The sequence below is a fragment of the Myotis daubentonii genome, chromosome 3 (assembly GCF_963259705.1).
Source record: "Myotis daubentonii chromosome 3, mMyoDau2.1, whole genome shotgun sequence".
Taxonomy (NCBI): domain Eukaryota; kingdom Metazoa; phylum Chordata; class Mammalia; order Chiroptera; family Vespertilionidae; genus Myotis; species Myotis daubentonii.
Window position 1 is genome coordinate 165,538,714 of NC_081842.1, and position 20,506 is coordinate 165,559,219.

The window sequence follows — 20,506 nt, forward strand, 5'->3', positions numbered from 1 at the left end:
TAGAACTAGTGGTCAAAATCCAGTTCATTCGTATGCTTTCTAGCCTAGTTTGGTCTCACCAGAAGGTAGAGCCTGAGCAAAAGCGCATATGCCACTACTTCTTTAGTGAGGGCAATCCCTCAGAAGCAGAGATGAGGAAAGTTGCAGTGAAGAGGTTAAAGGAGACCCAACCTTGAAGTGTGGTATTGAGCTGGATGCCGTTTGGTATCAGATTGTCAGTCTCATCAATTGTCTTCTGAAGCTCTAAGAAGGACTGTGCCTCAGGACCACTGGGGTGTTGTAGAGAAGGAAGAGATTTTTCTCCCTGACTCTGGTCTCCCATTGATAAAAGGCTTACTCCTTAGGTCTACAAGTGTTAACTGCTGGGTTGAGTTGCAAAGGCCCAGCAATCTGCATTTCAATAAACCCCTCAAGGACTCTGACACATGCTAGCGTTGAAGAACTGCTCTATGCCATTCTGCCCCCTTCAGTGTTACACCTGGATACATCACTTAGGGTCCCCTTCATTTCTATTCTGCTCACCTCAAATTATCCTCAATCTTGACATTGATTCTTTTTCTTTAGACTAATTTGAGTTTGGGGAAAGAAAAACAAACAAACCCTGAAACGAAGAAAATGATACTCTTCACTGTGGATTAATTTTTGAAGTGGTGTTAAGCAGAGCATAGATTATTATGGGTAAAAAACTAAAGAGCAGACCAACATTCAGATTATTTTTATTGCATTTTATGGTCTTGCTGGAATCTTACCCTTTCCTGACTATTTGAGATAAAAGAAGAGACGGAGATTAGTAAAATTAGTGAGCTTCGAAACCTTCTTTAAAGATGGCTGAAGGTACCTTTCTCCCGCTTATGAGCCCATTGCTTAAAAGACAGACACTTGAGATGATATTCTTTTTATCTCACTAATTAAACATAAGCTAAACTTGGAGTGCTTTGGAGACATGTCCTCCTCAGCAGGGTCTCCCACCCATGGCAGGGTTTTAATTCAAGAAGCCTAATTTAATTAGCGCCCGCCACTGAGTCAGCGGCTGTGCTGCCTGGGATCTCTGGCCTGAGGAGGAATGTGCAACCCCTGCTCTTTTTATTTCTAGTTAGCCTCATACAAGGTGGGATGACCAAGGAGGGAGAGGAACTTGGCTTCTCCATCATGTTTTGCATACGGCGCTAATTGAGCTGACAGTCTTGGGCCGCAGTCTGTCATTGCAGCAGCTGAGCCTTCAGCTTATACCCAGTGAAGGAATGGCAAATGTCAAAGGGCTCATCCTTGCCCCTGTGACTCTTGAAATATGGAAGGAAATTGATCAGGGGGAGCTCTTCAGTCTCTAAGCTTGAGTAACTGCAAGCAACACAAAGGAGGCAGGAAGAAGGTATTCAAATGCTACTGGTAATGGCTACACCACCTCTCCTGTTTTCCCTACCCAGTGTGCTAATGAGGAGAGAAAATGTGGAGCTCCTTGGCTTCCCTAATTGCTGTGCTTTGCCCTCATAGCTTATTTTGTTTCTGCTTATCATGGAGAGAGTCTTGCTTCTGTCAATCATTTCTGGTTCTTTCTGCCTGGAAAATAACAATGTGTGTTTTCTGAGCCTTGAGATTATTCCAGCCCCTTCTTTTCCATAATTAAAACAGAGGAAGTGATGATAATTACTTGCCTGGTTTTACTTGGCAATAAGGAGCCATCGCAATCAGAAAAGGTTTGTTTTTCTGGTCTCTGAAACCTCTCCGAGGGTAACTCCCGCATTTTCCTCAGGACTGCAGGGCTGTTTGCTTTTACCCCAATTCTGGATTGTGAACAGTGGCTATTTTTATTCTCTTTCCTCCTTCACAATGGAGGCAGCCCTTGGTGGTGAACAAACCATGGATACTGAGGAAGGCAAACTCGTTTTGAAACCCGACTCCATTGTACACTCAGATCCATTACTTTACTCACTTGAAAAGTAAAATTCTCCCATTCCAGAGATATTCAGAGAATTAAGTGAAATAATTCACTTAAAATCATCTAAAACGGTTCCTGCCACACAGTAGGTGTTCAATAAATGTTTTCTTTCTATTTTTACTTAACACCTCCCTTGTTTGGGGAATTCTTTCTGGATTAGTTCTGGTTTTATATTAGGTGTCAATAAGACATTGCTACCTAACGCTGCTGGATCTTGGCTCAAATGGCCTCAGAAGTATAAGTTTGGCAGCTTGTTATTTGCAAATGTGGGATTTTTAAGCACGTTAATGGTTATTTGCCCATGCGAAATAAAATGTCTATCTCTTTGGCTGCATGATGATTTAATAGTAATAATGAACAACACCAGCATTTGCAACGATATCTGCTGTGATAAGCCAGAAATTGTACAAAGCACTTTATAGTATTTGCAATCCTTACAACAACTCTGTAAGCTACATTTCATTATCACCATCTTACAGAAAAAAACTGGAGCATAGATGGGTTAAGGAATGTGCCCAAAGTCACACAACTATTGTAGAAGGTCTGGGTAACTCCAAAGCCAATGCTTATTTTTCAAGATAGAGGATGAAGGAAGGAAGGAGGAAGGGAGGGAGAAGGGTGGGGAGAGAGGGAAGGAGAGAGGGAGGGAGGTTGGAAGGAAATTAAGGGGAAAAAGACAGCAAGAGAGAGACAGATGAGAGAGAGAGAGAGAGAGAGAGAGAGAGAGAGAGAGAGAGAGAGAGAATGAATCAGGTTTTTTATTTGAGATGGATTATCTAGTACTTGCTTTTCCTCCAACCACTAGCATTCTACTCCCCCCACCCCCCACCCTTTCTCAGGGAAAAGTCAGCTTTGGAAATAATTTAACCCAAATAATCACTCTGTTGGAATAACTCTTTCCTGGTGCTGCTGTAATTTGGCTTACAATTATAGCTAATTGAACATCTAAGTGAGCTCAGTGCTGCATGCACATGGAAAAAAAATTTAATGTGCTAAGCATGCAAAAACATGACCATAGAAGTTCATTTTACCAGCCGAAAAGGAAAGCAATTAGTGAGACACTTTTCAGCAGGAGAAAAAAACACACACACACAAAAAAACCCCATGGTTCTGAGACAAGCTCTAAGATGATCCCTGGGCCCCATTAACGGTACAGTAATGAAAAGGGTTTATGAGCTACTGGTTGGTGTCTGTGAAAAGGTTCCCTTTCTCAGTAATCAGGACACATTAGTCTCATTATTTGCAGATACCTGACAAGACAAGAGCCAGAGGGAAGCAGCAACATAAGGAAATACAGTGTGGAGAGAGGAGGTGGCTAATTAAAGAAAACAAAGAAATAGAGCCTAACAAATTTTCTCTAGAAAATTCTCCTCTATAAGAGGGGTATTTCAGAAGCCAACAGTCCTTCCTCTGATATGACCTCCATCCAATGAGACTCTGGGAGGACACCTGGTTCACCCTAGCACTGTCCTGATTATACACACATTCAGCATTCCATATGCAGTGAGTCTTTTAGTTAAAATAGTATGAATGTAGGTATTTTTTCTTAGTATACAAAAAAAAAGTTTGCTTATTTATTTATTTATTTATTTGTTACTTAATAGTAGAGGCCTGATGCACGAAGATTCATGCAAGAATGGGCCTTCCTTCCCCTGGCTGCCGGCACCACCTTCGCTCTGGCTAGAGCCACCTTTCCACCTTCCCACACTGCCCAGAGGCCCAGAGTGGCTGGGGTGGTGTGGAACGCCTTCATTGTTGCCATGGCTCCATCCCCGGCCACTCGGCGCCTGTGTATGCAAATTAACCCACCATCTTGGTTGGGTTAATTTGCATACTCATGCCTGATTGGCTGGTGGGTGTCACAAAGATACGGTCTATTTGCATCTTTCTCTTTTATTAGTGTAGATTTTTATCTTTTCCATCACTATTTATCATCTTTATGCCCTCTTCCACCTCCATCCACCCCCTTCCCCTGCAGTCACCACACTGTTATCCATATTTATGAGTTTTCTCTCTTTTTTTTCTTTTTGTTAAACCCCTCCACTTCCCATAACATTCACCCCACCAGAAAGTGTCTGCTTATTCTCTGAGTGTGTCTCTACTTTGCTTGATAGTTCACTTTGTTCATTAAATTCTACATATGAATGAAATCATATGTCTTTCTCTGACTGGCTTATTTCACTTAGCATGAAATAGGTCCATCCATGCTGTTGCAAAGGGTAAAATTTAGGAAGAATAGTATTCCCTGGTGTAAATGTACCACAGCTTTTTTCCCCCACTCATCTACTTAGGGACACTTGGGCTGCTTCCAAATCTTGGCTATTGTAAATAATGCTGCAATGACAATTGGGGTTCAGATATTCTTTCAAATTAGTGTTTCCAGGTTTTTCAGATAAATTCCCAGAATTGGAATTGCTGGGTCATAAGGCAGTTCAATTTTTAATTTTTTTTAAAATATATTTTATTGATTTTATACAGAGAGGAAGGGAGAGGGATAGAGAGTTAGAAACATCGATGAGAGAGAAACATCGATCAGCTGCCTCCTGCACACCTCCTACTGGGGATGTGCCCACAACCAAGGTACATGCCCTTGACCGGAATCGAACCTGGGACCCTTCAGTCCCCAGGCCGACGCTCTATCCACTGAGCCAAACCGGTTAGGGCTAATTTTTAATTTTTTGAGGTAACTCCATACTGCTTTCCACAGTGGCTGTACCAGTTTGCATTCCTACCAACAGTGCACAAGGATTCCCTTTACTGCACATCCTTGCCAACACTTGTTGCTTGTGGATTTATTGATGATAGCCATTCTGACAAGTGTGAGATTTTAATTTGCATTTTTCTGATGATTAGTGACATTGAGGATCTTTTTATATGTCTATTGGCCTCCTATATGTCCTCTTTAGGACATATTTTAATTGAATTGTGGTGTTTTGGGTTGTGTGTGTGTGTGTGTGTGTGTGTGTGTGTGTGAGTTGAGTTATATAAGTTCACTAGAGGCCCAATGCATGAAATTCATGCAAGAGTAGGCCTTTCTTCCCCCAGCTGCTGGCACCAGCTTCCCTCTGGCACCTGGGACCCAGACTTCTCTCACAGCCCCTGCTTCATCTGGAAGGTAGTCTTGAAAGACATCCAGTATAATTAGCATATTATGCTTTTATTACTATAGGTTATAAATTTTGGATATTAACCCCTTATCAAGATGTATCATTGGCAAATATGTTTTCTCATTCAGTAGGTTGTCTTTTCATTTTGTTGATGGTTTCCTTTGCTGTGCAAAATCTCTTTAGTTTGATGTAGTCCCATTTGTTTTTTTTTGTTTGTTTCCCTTGCTGTGAATGTAGAGGAATAGAGGAGGAGCTGTGCTCTTTATCCACCCCACCCCTTACCCTCTTTTCTGTCATTGCCAGAGGCTTTATGCCTCATGGCCGTTTAAGGGTCCTCATTCCTGCTTATTATAAAGCCCCTTGGAAACTGGCATGGCAGATTGAGTACCTGTGACTATAATAATTGGGTGGGGAAATAAAAGGCTGGGGGCTACAAATGGATACATCTAACTAGAAGTCCCATGGTTTTAACCTCTTCCCCTGGACTCACATTGGGCTATCCAGAAACTATTCAGAGCATGTGGGGACTTTTGACTTTGCAACCAGAGGTCATAAGAAACGGCTTAGAGGGATTTAGAGGCAGAATTACTATTCTGATAGAAATGGCCCTCAAGAAACCTATTTTCTTTTTTTTATATTTTTATTAATTTCATAGTAGAAGGGAGAGAGAAACATCAGTGATGAAAGAGAATCATTGGTCGGCTGACTCCTGCACACCCCCTACTGGGGATTGAGCCCACAACCTGGGCATGTGCCCTGATCAAGAATCAAACCATGACCTCTTGTTTCATAGGTCAACAACCACTGAGTCACACCGGCTGGACAGAAAGCTGTTTTCTAATTGGTGGAGGGGAGGATGAAGGAACTTGCCACACACCAGGAAGGAACCATCAGCACTTCTATTCAGTTCCATTTGTAAATGAGCCCATATTAGTCAGGAGGAGGAAAAGGCAGATTTGCCTAGATGCAGCCAGAGTCAGGTTCTGTATTGCTTTTCGGGCCCCTAGCTGTCCTCTCAGGATTTAGGGCAGTGGTTCCCAACATGGGACAATTTTGTCCCACAGGGCACGTTTAGAATCATCTGGAGACAGTTTTGGTGGTTGCACTTTAAGGGAGCTCTTACTGGAATCTGGGTGGGGTAGAGGCCAGAAAGCCATTAAACATCCCACAGTGCATAGAAGAGCCCACAAAGGATGATCCCCTCCACAATGTCAATCATGCTGAGATCTAGAAACCTTGGTTTAGAGGACACCCAATCTTCCTTCACTAATCTTATTAGATGTATCGTTGGCAAATGTATATTAAAAGCAGTACTCAACACACTGAATTTTTAAGGTTTCCTCCCTGTTATTTTTCCAAGTCTGTATTTCAATGGCAAAACTATTTTGCTTGGTGGAAGCAGTTCTGTCTTCTGGTTGAAAGAAGCATGGAGGGCAGAGTTCTCATTTTCTGAAGGCAACGGGTACCTCAGATACCCCCCCATGCACTATGTCAGTCAGACTCTGTGAATGGCAGGTTTGCATTTGTGGGCCAGTCTCATGATTGTACCAATTAAATTTATGACACCTTGCTCCTGACGGCAACAGGTTGACCAAGCAGAGCACAGAGAACTTGGGAAGATGTAGAAAAGGAGGCTAAATAGTTGTGTTATATTTATGCAAGTTTCTTTATCTGAAGGTCATGGCTTTTTTTCTACCAATATGTCTAAAAGAAGGTATACTTAGTACCAGTCTTGTTGGAATGAAACACACTTCTGAACCAATTTTATATGCCACCAACCAAAGAATCTTTAATCACCAAGCTGGACACTAAAAGTAACATAACGAGATAAGAAAATAAACAATATTCTAAGAAATCAAACCCATGCCTCTCAAACACCAGTCTACATAATTCAGTCTAGGAAAACATAATTGTGCCCACCACAGATTTAGGCCCCATCTCCAAGTAACAACACACATTTGTTTTTTCACTTGCAAGATTAAAACCAATTCTTCAAGTACATTCTGTCTTGGTTCTTTTGCATTTCATTCCTTGGCTACGGATCCAAAGCCCAACTTGTGGTAGGGAATTAAATAGGACTGGTGTAAACAAGCAAATTTAAGGAGATTTTAGAGGGTAAAATATTCTACTTGGAAGCAAGTCTGCAATGGTTGAAACTGCTGTGTCTGTCTGGGGGAAACACTCTCCTTAGGTCTCTGCAGAACGTTGTCAGCTGCTGTCCTCAAAGCTGCCACTATTCCGGCAAGAATACAAATGCATCGGGCTCATGGGATCGGACACGTAGCCTGCGTGAGAAAAGAAGTTCAGCTGTTACTTGGCCTCTGAGTCCATCTCCCCATTATTCGCCACCAGCCTCACCCAGTGCCATGCACAACTGTCAGGCGGTTTCTCCTGGTTCATGGATACAGAGTCCAGACAAGGGTTGCTGGCAAGCAGTTGTAAACAAAAGCAAATTTTAAAATAAAAACAGAGAGCTGAGACCAGAGGAACATACATGCTAGCTGTCTGCTTTGGATCCAAGCTGGCAAGGTGGAATGTTGAGTTTGGAATAAAGAAGGGTACAGTTCAGAAAGATGTAGTATCATGGTGGCTAAAAACCATGGGCTTCCATGGCAGGCAAGTTTGGGTTTAAACAATGGCTTCCCTATTTGCTGCTTCTGGGATGTTTGTCAACTTAACCTTTCTAAGTCTCCATGTCTTTATCTGTAAATGGGAGAAAGAGTAGTACTTACTCATAAGGTTGGTAAGGCACATAAGTCAATCAGTACAGGGTCTGATTCAGAATGAGCACTAAAACACTATGGCTAAAAAGGGAAGGTGGAGATGGCAGTAGGGATAAAGGAAAGAGCCATTCTCTGGAGTAGGTTGGCTCTGGTTTGTTTTTTCCTACCTAAGAACCCAAAATTCTTTTGTTTTTTCTTTTTTTAAATATATATGTTTTTATTGATTTCAAAGAGGAAGGGAGAGAGAGAGAGAGAGAGAGAGAGAGAGAGAGAGATTAAAAATCTCAATGATGAAAGAGAATAATTGATCGGTTGCCTTCTGCATGCCCCCTACTGGCAATGGAGCCTGCAACCCAGGCATGTACCTGGACCGTTCCAGAATTGAACCGTGACCTCTGGTTCATAGGTTGATGCTCCACCATGGAGCTAAACAGGCAGGGCTAGGAGCCCAATTTTTAAGTGGATGTTAATGCTTAGGTTTAAAAACCAGTGGCATTTGATGCTCATGGAAGCAATAGACCTGGGTGTGTCCAGAAAACGAGCTAGTGGCTCGGGATCTGGCCTCTATGTTGGAGGCCTCAGGGCAAGGCAGGGAAGCAGTTTCCTTTGCATTCCTAGCGAGGAAGCTATTCATTGCTTCTGGGGGAATGGGCACATTTGTCAATACCTATTGCTGCTTTCGCTCCCCTTTGATAGCAGAGTTTTCAGGACTCAGCCATCTACATTTGCATCAAGACGTCTAGCAATATGCAGCTGGATAGGCGCATTTATTTTCATAAGAAAGACCTCCGTCAGAATCTGTTAGGCAGCATATAAACTCTCCTGTGAGGAAAGCCATAGCTGCGGCTGCTGCTGCTGCGGACCGGCCTTCAGTGGGGCTGGCCCCGGCTGAGATGAGGGGAAGCAGGACACACATTCCTGAGTCCTAATTCTGGGTGGACTCGAACAAAATTGACATCCTGGAGCAAAAATATTCCTTTTGTCCAGCCTGAAACTGTGACTGCATTCGGGCATGGATAGATGTGTTAATAAGGTCGTAATCCTTTTATTACTGTCATCAACCTTCTGATGTACCACAAGGGATTTTACTGCCTTGCAATGCTCCATGCCTCTCTCCCCACATCACTCCAATGGAAATCTGATAGTGAGCGCACCTCCCTCCAGCGTGGGCAGGCTCTCCTCCAGGGAGGGGTAGCGAAATCAGCAGGGCATGGGTGTCGTCACTTATTACTGAAGCTGTCATTGCCAGAGTTGAAGGACAGATTTGCTGCTCTTGGGTAGCCACTCAGCGTAAGGGGCACCCAAGTGAAATCTGACCACAGGCTTTAGGAAAAGACTGAACCATGTCTGCACATGTTCTGTCACTTTAGGGTGAACTCTAGCCCTGCTCTTTGGGGTGGGGGGGGAGGAGAAACAGTTCATAAAGTTGCTGTTATACCACAGCGGGTTTATGAAGTAGAAATGGAGGGCAATTAAAGGGTTCTTCCTTGCACAGTCTGATGTTCCTAGGGGAGGGCAGTAAATATATCTTCTTTGTCTACTGGGGCTCCCACTCTATCTAAATACCCTCATGTTTTCTTTTACCCTTGGTACAGATAGGCATGGAAAAATGCAACTTTTGTACTATTGCATCCCTTTGTCTTATTTCTCCATCTTGCGGAATTCTACTCCAAGTCTTCTTCCTTTAAGAAACAGATCATTGAATCAAAGAGATGCTTCATCTTGAAACTCTATCATGAAAGGAAAGACTCCTGGTCAAAGCGTACATTTCATGGGGTGCCCTATATATCTGTGGTTGTACAGTCCCATCTGTAAAAGTTTGAGAACATGATATTATATCTATCAAACATGTAACACTCAGAGAACATCTCCCCTGTTACTGGACTGGCCAATTGTGTAGTAAAATTGATGATAAAAAGCACTCAGTTGCATTCTGTGCATGTGTTGGGAGCAGAAGCACAACGTTTCTTTCCTTGAATGTGTTCCCACATAGTTTTTCTGCATCTATCCGGAATAATTCTCCCCTCTGTGTCTTAAAAGCTTCCCAATGCCTGAGGTAGCGATACTCTGCAGATGGGGTGCGTTGGTCAGGATCCCGAAGCTGAGGGCCTCGGGACTCGATTGACATCTAGATCACAACACTGGGAACACGCCATCCAACTTATTCTTCCCCAAACCCAGTGCTTGGAATAAACCTGATCTCTTTAACTGACATACACTTTTTTTCAGTCCTCCGTATTGTCAGAGGAAGTTCCCATGAATAAATGAGCCCGTTGAGCTAACGTTCCAAATAATGCAGAGCCTCTGAGGCTTAGAGATTGGAAAAAGGACATCACGGGCCCAGCACATTCATACAGCAGCTGATGATAAGGGCGACCCTCTGGCTTCAGGGGCCTGCATAGCACTGTGTTAACGATTTCAATGAGCTTTATTAACTCCTTTTAAAGCAGTCCTGTGCAAAATGGATCTCATCAGTGAGGCCCTTACTTCCTCTCCACCTTTTGGAGGAAATGGCTGGGTGTACCTTTTACCCTTGGGTACTTGTTAAAGGGGAAGCACTCCCCCAACATATGATGCAAGTGTAGAAACTCATCTCTCTTGTTTTTTTCCTTCCCTCCCTACATCTCTGTGATGTGTGGCTTAGAGGCATGGACTCGGTCAAGTGGCAACACGGTGTGTTTGAAATGTCACGGGATGCAGGAGATGATTTTCCTAAGAAGGGTTGTACATTTTCCCATGTGCACACATGCTCCCATATACTTGCACACAAACTTACACATGTATGTACACACACACTCTCACACATTATTAAACTCAAAGGTAAATGTAGAATTATACAACTTCAAGATCAAACTTTGCACTTTTGTAATATTTTAAAAGCGACCTTCATTTCTAGTTATTACAAAATAGAAATTTCCCACCTCGTTATCAAATAGATATCACCTTCCTGGGCAGTTTCCTTAATTAGTCTGAAGAATGTGTACGCTTACCATATTTGTCAACAGGTGAGAACTGAAGGTTTCTCTTCATCTCCTCCAAAGACAGGCCCTGAGGGGAACGCTGCCCAGCACTGGAAAATTCAAGGAGATGCACTGTTTCACACTGTGAAAACCATGGTGGTGGTTTGCTAAGAACATTTTTATAAAACAGATTTTTTTCATTCAGCATAGATCCCAGAGAACTGGCAAACTGAAACAAATGTGTTTTTTACCAATTCAGGGGAGGGTTCAGAATTTCAGTGGTTCCCCCATATACCATACATGATTTTGCTTCCCATGGTTGCAGTGACCCATGGTCAAACACAGTATAAAAATATTAAATGAAAAATTCCAGAAATAAACAATCTATGAATCTTAAATTGAATCATCCATTTGTCCAGTATAACCACTTGCCCAAGGAGTATGACTTGGAGTAGAATCCCTCAGTAATACGATATATGCTACCCTCTCCTTATCCACTTAGTAGCCATCTTGGCTATTAGACCTATGGTCGCAGTATCCCAGTGTTTGTCTCAAGTAACCCCTGTTTTACTGAAACAGCCCCAAAGTGCAAGAATAGTGTAAATGTTACCATAAGTATGGATACATGGGAAAAACACATAGTATATGTAGGGTTTGGTACTATCTATGATTTCAGGCATCCATTGAAGATCTTGGAATGTATCTCCTGTGGATAAGAGGGAAGGAGGGCTACTGTATTTGGAGTAAGTCAGATCTAGTGTGAGCCCTGGCTCCTCCAGGTAGGCTAGAATTCCAGGCTGTAACCTTGGGCATGTCACCCTTTCTGACCCTCAGTTTATTTAGATGGGATAAGTACCTAAATAATTTTGAGTTTGTTTTAATAATTAAATATAACAAAAAGGATCACTGAATCTAAAATCTGGGTTAATATGCTTGCAAGCCTTACTTTAAAGAAACTAATAACCACAACATTACTACCTTAGTAATAACCAATATAAATCAAATACATCCCAGAAGGTATTATTATTGTTATGGTGGCAATTAAAAGAGCGTGACAATAATATATGCCGCGTGCTTCCTGTGTACTAATCATTTACATACATACATAATCTCATTTAATCTTTATCATTATCTTAGCATTATCAAATCATTTCTCTCCTTTTATAGATTAGAAAACTGAGGATGGAGCAATTGAATAACACACAGGTTTGATAAATGGCTCATGTAGAAATCAAACCCAAGTTTCTCATATTCCAAAGCATGTGTGCTGATCCACTATTCAAAAGGGAATTTCTTCCAGATTCCTGGCCTTTATTAATCCTCCTTTTCCCTACACTCCTCTTACCCTTTTATCATTTTGATTTATGGCATTGCCACCTTCCCACTTCTTCAGACTCAAAACCTAAAGTTATCAAAACCCTCACACTAATATTTCATCACATCGGTCAGTTACTTAGATATCTGTCTTACCCACATTTCAGCATTCTCAAATAAGCTGCACAGTTATCTCCAGGACTACCCTCACAATGTCCACAGCAGAAGTTTTAATATCCTGTCCCCAAGCTACTTCTCTCCGTCTCAGTTCCTGCCACTGCATCATTCAGTTACTTAAGCCAAAATTTTTTGGGATCATCCTTGCTTGGTACCTTTCTTTTTCGCACATCCTTCACCTAAGTCAAAAAGTTTTAGCTCTGCCTCCAAAATGTAACCTTAATCTATCCATCTCTCTCTTCCCTCAAGGTATAGGCCATATAATCTCTTTCTTGTCTGGACTTCTGCAATTTGGCTCCTAATTGATCTTCTTGCTTTAACTCCTGTCCCCTTAAAATCCATCTCTGTGCACTATGCAGAGTGACCTTTTCAAAATATACAACGGATGAAGCTATTGCCTACTGAAAACCTTTCGTTGGCTTCCCAGTTCATTTAGAATACAATGCAAATGCTTTACCCTCCTCGACAAGGCCTCTGCAGGTACGCCACTCCCCAGCTTGTGCTAAGCACTTCTTTTGGGCATCCTTTCTGTCCCATCAACTCTCTAAGCTCCTTCTCAATCCAGAGCTTTTGCATTGACTCTGCTTGGAATGCTAGATGAACCCAAATCCTGTTTGGCTGGACCCTTGTTCTGCCTTCGCCCATGCCTGGCTCCTCTGCCATCCAGGCCTCAGTTTGGAATGTCACCTCCTCAGAGAGGTCTTCCCTGACCACTGTTCCAAAGTGGCCATCCTCTGCCTATGGCCACTTTCCATCACATCACATCAACTTCTTTCTTTCAGAATTCCATAAAATTATCTTGCTTATTTATCCATTTATTTACATACTGTCCATATTCTTTTACAAAATGAGGTTGGAAGCCTTGTCTATCTTGTCTCCCTATTTTCTTTTCTTTCTTTTTTTTTTTTTATTTGTCTCCCTATTTTCTGCTACATACTCAACACTCTGAAAAGTGCCTGGAACATAGGAGACACACAAAAAAATTAGTTTTTGAATGGTTTAATTAACTAATAGATCCCTAAGTGATGTCCTTCTCTTCAGTCACTCAATCCTCCCCTTCACAAGGTCTTCCTGTGACAAAAATCTTACCATGCACACACCTTCCCCACTGTAGTTCCTCAGGCTGATGTTCAAATTCCTCTAAAATCCAATCCTCCTTGTATGTATCTTGCATTATACAACCCCCCTGCCCCCCCCGACTCAGACTTTTCCTAAGTTTAAGCCACACTAATGGGATGTGGACTTTGCAAACATTCCTGAATTTTCCCTACTGCACGTGGTAGCTGAGCTGCCCCCATAATTGAATCTACCTTGTGATGTCTTTTTTATCCCTGACAGGGAGCAGTGTGATGTTGTGGTGAAGATGAGCATTCTAGTGCCAGACTCCTTGAATTTGAATTCTGACTCCATCACTTACTAGCTCTATGGCCTTTGACAAATTCATTTAACTGCTCTATGCCGCATGTAAGCAACTATAAGATGGGAATACAAGACTTAAAAGGTTCATCATGAGAATGAAAAGAGTTAGTAAGTTTGAAGTCCTTTGAACAGTGCTGGCATTTAGTAAGCACTCAATAAATGTTATCTACTTTGATTATTCATCACGGTCCAACTCAAAGACAGCATCTCCTCAAAGTCCTCTTGGAACCCCCCAGCCTGAACCCCATGCCCTCTAGCTCTTTGCATTCCTTTCACAGTGCTTATCAGAGCCTGCCCTGGTGAATGAAGAATGATCTGCATGGGGTGCTAGTGAACCCCACTGAGCAGATAGTCTTGAGGGGCTGAGGTCCTATCTAAGACCTTTGGATCTCCCACAGGGCTTAGCTGGCTCTTTATAAATAGTTAAAATCATACAAGTATGTTAAATAATGTTATTGCCAAATGTTCACTCAGAGAAGTTAGATTTCTCTAAATTTCCACAATTAATTCACTTACTGCCTTACAAATAACTCCATGTTTGGCCTCAATTTTTCTGTTTTTTAAGATGTTTTAAATTGATATTTAGAGAGAGAGGAAGGGAGGGGGAGAGAGAAACATTGATGTGAGAGTAGTACCTCGAAATATCCATCCTCTACCTCCTCATACTTCCTACCTCCTGCACACCCACTACGGGGATCAAGCCTGAAACCTGGGCATGTGCCCTGACTAGGAATTGAACCAGCAACCTTTCAGTGCACAAGACCATGCCCAACGAACTGAGCCACACCAGCCAGGGTTGGCCTCACTTTCCTTTATTTTTTAAATATGCTTTTATTGATTTTTAGAGAGAGAGGAAGGTAGAGGGATAGAGGGATAGAAGCATCAATGAGAGAGGAACATCATAAATAGACTGCTTCTTGCATGCACCCCTACTGGGGATCGAGCCGGTAATCCAAGCATGTGCCCTGACTGGGAATTGAACTGGTGACCTCTTGGTTCTTGGATCGACATTCAACTGCTGAGCCACACCGGCCAGGCTGGCCTCACTTTCTTAAGCTATAAAGGAAAGATGCTGTTTCTTAGAGGAAAGCAATGATTAAAAGGAAGAATAAAAAGTATTGACTTAAAGTGGGACATGCTGTGATCTCAATCCACTTTAAATGGCAAACTACACTCAATTCTGGGCAATAGAATGTCATTCAGGATATTTTTTAAAATAAAATATACTCTACTAATACCTATAACCTCTTTAGCACCCTAGTTCCTTTTAAGAAATGTGCTATGCATAGTAGTCTTAGCAACAACAAGATAATAGAGAATAAATATTTTATCATCAAAAAGGCTATCTGGTTTCCTATGAATAAAAGCCCATCTTCAAGCTGCCTTATTTATTCAGTTGCTGAATGCGATTTGTGCCAGGGGACTTAACCTTCCTGCCCAAGAGATACCACATACTCCGGCTCTGGATGCTGTTACAGGATGACAGACAGATGGAAGCTAAGCATGCCCGAGTCAAACAAAGCAGAAGAAACCAGACTCTGATCAATGAAACTAGTTGTCCTCCACCCATGTGCATCCCGATGTCAGCAGAAATTTCACAGAAGCCCAGAGTTTAAACAGAAACAGCAGGACCTCTCTTTGCTGAAGTTGTGGTCAGTGAAAATAAGCATTTCCAGGGATGCAGCTGCACCATGAATTCAATGAAAGTAAATGTGAACTAATGGCAGGTAAGAAAGGCACTCAATTTTGCAGTGTTTCAGTATTAATATTCAACTAGGTAGACTTCTTTATGCTAAAAGGATACTGTATATCATATAAAGGCCTATATGTGAATAATATATAATATTATATGGGTCATTTCAGGTATACTTTTTGTGAGAATGGAATGAAATTTTCTCTCTCAAAGTGAATAATATGGTCCTTAGGTTACCTTTTGCATACTATCACATCATATTGCTGTATCTTATTTTAGTGCTAAAAATGTTTCAGTCATTTTAGGCTAAACAGTTCATATAAGCTCTGTGATGTATATGTAAAGATCAGCATAATCATCAGCCATTGTCTCCTACAAAGTTGCACTAGGAAATGAATAATTTATCTAGAATGAAGAACAGAACCAAAATTGAAAACATATTTCTTGCTTCTCAGTCCATGCTTTATAGGTGTAGACTACCCAGCAGACTGTCTGTTACTTAGGCTAGTTCTCACCCAAGTCCACATAGGCGATTTGTACATTCGTGTGTGCATGCCATTTAGACCATGGCTTGTCAGCACAAACTAGCACGTTTGCAAATAGTCCCATGGTCTGTGAATGAACTATGCACCCTGACCAAAGACAAGGAGGGTGTTAAAAATGAAATTGTGAGGCTATTTTGGCTGAAATGAATGCAGAGAAAATGATGCTCATGGCAAGCACATTAGGCAAAAAGTATCCAAGGAGAAGTAAATGTAAACTACAGAAGAGCTATGAAGCATGGGAAAAATGCTAGAAGATAGAATATACCCCAAATCTAGCTTAAATTCTTCAAAGCAGGAGTAAGTGGGTTAATGTACATTGTAGATAAAACTTCAGAAAAAATAAATAAATATTAAAACAGAGTTTTTCTGTACACTTAAACAAATTACTAGATGCCATCATGGGTTTAGTAAGAATAAAGATGTCATGTTAGATTTGCTTTATTTCTTTTGGGTGGGGATACATTTAAAGGGGGAAATCCATAGGCTAGAACATACATCTGTACTTTCACAGACCCTGCACAGACTTTCCACTGATCACTTTGTAACTAAGAAGGGAGAGTTGTGCCAGGCCAACAAATGGTTAGACTGGATTGTCACTGGCTGACATGCAGAACTGGTACACACTTCAGGTAGGTGACATTACCCACAGGGTTAAGCTGAGCCTTAGACATTGGTTATAGTTAAAACAAAATAGCCCATTTCCTAAAAATAGAATGGTCCAGACACAGATTGGGTTGTTCTAGAAGGGAGTAGTACCTCCAATCCCTGGAAGTGTTCAAACCGTGTTTGGAGCATCTTATGGCCCCGGGTGCTGTAAGAAGGATGTAAGTGGTCACCTGGATGACATGACATCCCAGGTCCCTCTATCTCTTACATTCCATGGTTCTTTAAAGGTTTTCATGAACCACGTAAACTGGTGAAACCGGCTTTGATGTTTTGGAAAGGCAGAGTGAGATTTCACAGTTCCGTCTCAGGCAGAAAATTTTTTTATCTTCCTTATCTGAAGTGTGTGACATTTGGCCAGGTCTGAATGCCTGATTCCCACACACATGCCACGGCATACCTGGCCACACATTACCACTACAACTCATGTGGTGTTTGTAGCTTTTTGTGTATATGTATTCCATTTGACTTATAGGAAATGTAGAGTGATCATAGATGATTATTTTGTCCGTACTTCCTCCTGCAAATCAGACTGAAATGACAAAAACTAAAAAAAGAAAGAAAGAAAGAAAGAAAGAAAGAAAGAAAGAAACTGTAACTGAACTGTGCTATTTGCTTGAAAGAATGATCTCCTTTAATGCTCAGTTTCAAAGGAAGAACCACACCACCATTGAGGATGAACCTAAGAAAAGTGTGAAGAAGTCACTTTCACTTACATCCATCATTAGAGGTTTAAATGGCATGTTAGGTACTGAAAAATCCGGACTGCTTCACAAAGTTTTTATATAAGATTCATGTAGAATATTTATGTTGCAATGCCCGAGGGGTGGGGAAAAACCCTAAAACATGATGTTATCTGTTAATCCAGAAAGGTATGTTGTTAACCAAGGCCCAAGAGGAAAGAAGGAAAATTCTGTCAGAAGAGACTCTGAGGACTTCTGGTGCCATCTCCCCAGAGGGTGATAGCAGGCAGTACCACAATGAGTCCACCTGGACCCATTTCAAGCCTCAAAAGTAGCCAGTACTGTGACTTCCAAATACAGCCTGCCAAATGCTTTTGGCATTGGAGCAATGAGTCATGGTGTTGGCTGCGGGATTTCATGAATTCTCAGAATATTTGCTAGTGCCATAATGGCTTCTGACTGAATTGCATTCCAGAGAAGACTTCAGATGGGCATACAGTCCATTTTTATCACATTTGTCCAAGTGTGGTTTTTGCAGAGCTGGGGACTTAGATTTGGTGAATTGCAGTGAATATATATATAGTCTGCATGGCTTGAAAGCAAGAGTGAAATTACAGCAACTGCATAAAAAGTAAAGACTTGGAGCATTGACTTCTATCATAATGATATAATAATAATAATTTCTTAGATTTGCAGAGGGCTTTATAGCTTGCACATACTTTTCTATTGATTAGCTTAAAACATTTTTACTTTATGAGGTAAAAATGAGGTCTCTGGGAAGGCATTACTTTTACCTCCATTCTATGCAGGTGGAAAGTTGGGCTCAGAAAGTTTGAATAATGTGCATAACAGAGTTAGTAAGAGGCAAACCAGAACATGAACAAAAGATCTTCAAATTTATAGTCCATGCTCTTTCTTCTAAAACACACATTTACAAAAGAAATTTTTATCTTTAAGTATTGCATATGTCCCCTTTTCCCCCCAATTAACCCTTTCTAGCCTGCCCCCACCTCCCACCCCAGGCCTTCACCCCACTGTCTGTGTCCATGGGTTATGCATACATGGGTACAAGTCCCTTGGTTAATCTTTTTCCACTCACCCACCCACCCCTGCCTTCCTTTGAGATTGGACAGTCTGTTCCATGCTTTTATGTCTCTGGATCTTTTTTGTTCATCAGTTTATTTTATTAAAACACACTACATTTAATCATACATAGCATATGTCAAACTATTGGTCTGTTACCATATGGGGAGCTCACTGACTTAGTGATAAGTTACAGAGTTTTGGGCCTTTTGCATATGAAGATGAACATTCAATTTCTCACAGAGAAACATTCCTCATCATACCAGAAAGCAGATCAGCTTTTTCATGTTTTGCTAGATCTTATAAAACATGTTACTTTCTTTCTTTCCAACATCAGCTTGCCTGTCCCCATGCAGTGGTGCCAAAACACGAGACACTTTCTTTTAGAAAGTTCAGTGTGTGTGTTTTTGATCTCGTGTAAACTTTCCTGAGCTGATCTTGCATGGACCCCTTCTCCTAAACATTGCCCTGGGCTACGTTGAACAGAAAACTGTTAAGTTACCAGTATGATTAAAGACTTCAGGCAAATTCTTCTTTCACTCAAGTTGGCCCAATTAGTTTGTATGCAGCTGAAGAGCCCTCAGGCTACCTGCAACCTGGAAGATTTAGCCATTTGGACTTTGCATAAGGCAACATACTCAAGGCCTCACAGCTTTGTAAATATGCTAGGCGGTTTGTTGTTTCCTTTGGCCACCTGTCATAATGATGTTACCTACATGAGAATATTAGCATGGGCATCAGTGCACCCTAACCCCTTCCTTCCCCTTCCTCACGAGGAATAAATCCAAGTTAGGAGTCATTTCTCTCACTCAAAAGGAAACATATACAAGTAACATTCTAACCAGAATTTCAGTTCTTTTGACACTAATATCTACACGACTAATACAAAGAAAGGTGGAAGAAACAGCCCTCTGAGATCCCTAATAAAGGTGTTTACACAAGGAAAATAAATGCCTTGTCATAGAAAAGGCTACTAGAGTCATCTGGCTGTTCCCTTTGGCATTCAGCTGAAAATAAATAGATCTATTTAAAACAGATCTGTCAGAGGAACAAATGCCTTCTGAGGCTTTGCAATGTCTTTCTGTGCAGTACACCTTTCTCTGGCCTAAAGAGACTCCATTAGAAATGGGATCACCTTTGGCCTAACTTTGAAATAGTCCAGTCAGACTCTTATGAATAAGCATTTGTTAATTTATCAGCTAAGCTCAATATGTTTATTTATTCATGATTTCATTCTGGCTGTTTTCAAAACATTATTTTGTCTCTGTCAATATTCCCTACTTGATAATGTCCTGAATTAAAACAAATTTATTGCTCTCATTACAGTGAATGGTCAATGGCCAAAGTATTTAATGGGGTCAGAGTTCAGTACAAAATATCTTTCAGGAAAATCAAACCCATCAGCTTTCTTTCAATGGCAAATGTCCCCAGGCTATAAAAGGACTAAAAGACTTGGCAATGGGTCATGGCCATGTTTGAGCCATTAGGCAAACATCCAAGGTCTCAGCTCCCCCATTTTTAAAGGAAAAAGCAATTAGGAAAAGAATTATGAATAAGGAAAAATGCAGTGAGAATTGAAAATGTGTGTTAATTCCTTGATGGCTCATAAATTATTAATATGCTCAATAGTAGCTTAACACCACCACCACTTCTCAAGTTACCTATACTTTAAGCAGGTATAAATGAGTCAATGATACGATCCAGCGTAAGATGGACGTCGCATGCCTTGACTGCTAAAACTGAGGAACATGCTTTAAATATCACAAAATCTTTCTTAACCTTTACCTTTTGTACTCATCATCCAAAAAAAGGAAAGCATTTACAATTTTAGAGCTCTGAGATCTTGGTAGCAGGATGGTCATAAAGCCCACTCCTCACTCCTTCACTTTTCCACATCTCACTTTACCAACAAGCGTTGTGAAGTAAAATAACGTATCCAGGTTCATCTATCAAGGTTACAGTGAAGTCAGGAATATAACCTAGAGTCCTGAACTTCTAGTCTTCTTTGATGGCTTTTATTCTTATTTTTAAGGGGGAAAAAGAAACTAGAATCTGCTGTGTACCTGCTACGTGCCTTACAAACTTTATTACATTGGCTCCACCTGACAACCCATTTTACATGTGAAGGAAAGCAGGCTCAGAGAGTTTAAGTCTTGTCCAGGGTCACACAGCTGTAATTCAAACCTAGGCCACGCAGCGTCCA

General features: G+C 41.3%; 1 protein-coding gene across 1 annotated transcript in view; it reads right to left on the reverse strand.

Annotated features, from left to right (window-relative positions):
- Positions 1–6,826: 6,826 nt before the first annotated feature.
- The window catches only part of TNNI3K (TNNI3 interacting kinase), a 310,118-nt gene continuing 296,438 nt past the window's right edge, over positions 6,827–20,506 (reverse strand). Inside the window, exons 25-26 of the mRNA XM_059689176.1 lie at positions 10,757–10,836; positions 6,827–7,328 (exon numbers count right to left, since the gene is read on the reverse strand). Coding sequence (XP_059545159.1) covers positions 7,252–7,328; positions 10,757–10,836 — 157 coding nt within the window. The 3' untranslated portion in view covers positions 6,827–7,251. The remainder of the gene's footprint in view (positions 7,329–10,756; positions 10,837–20,506) is intronic.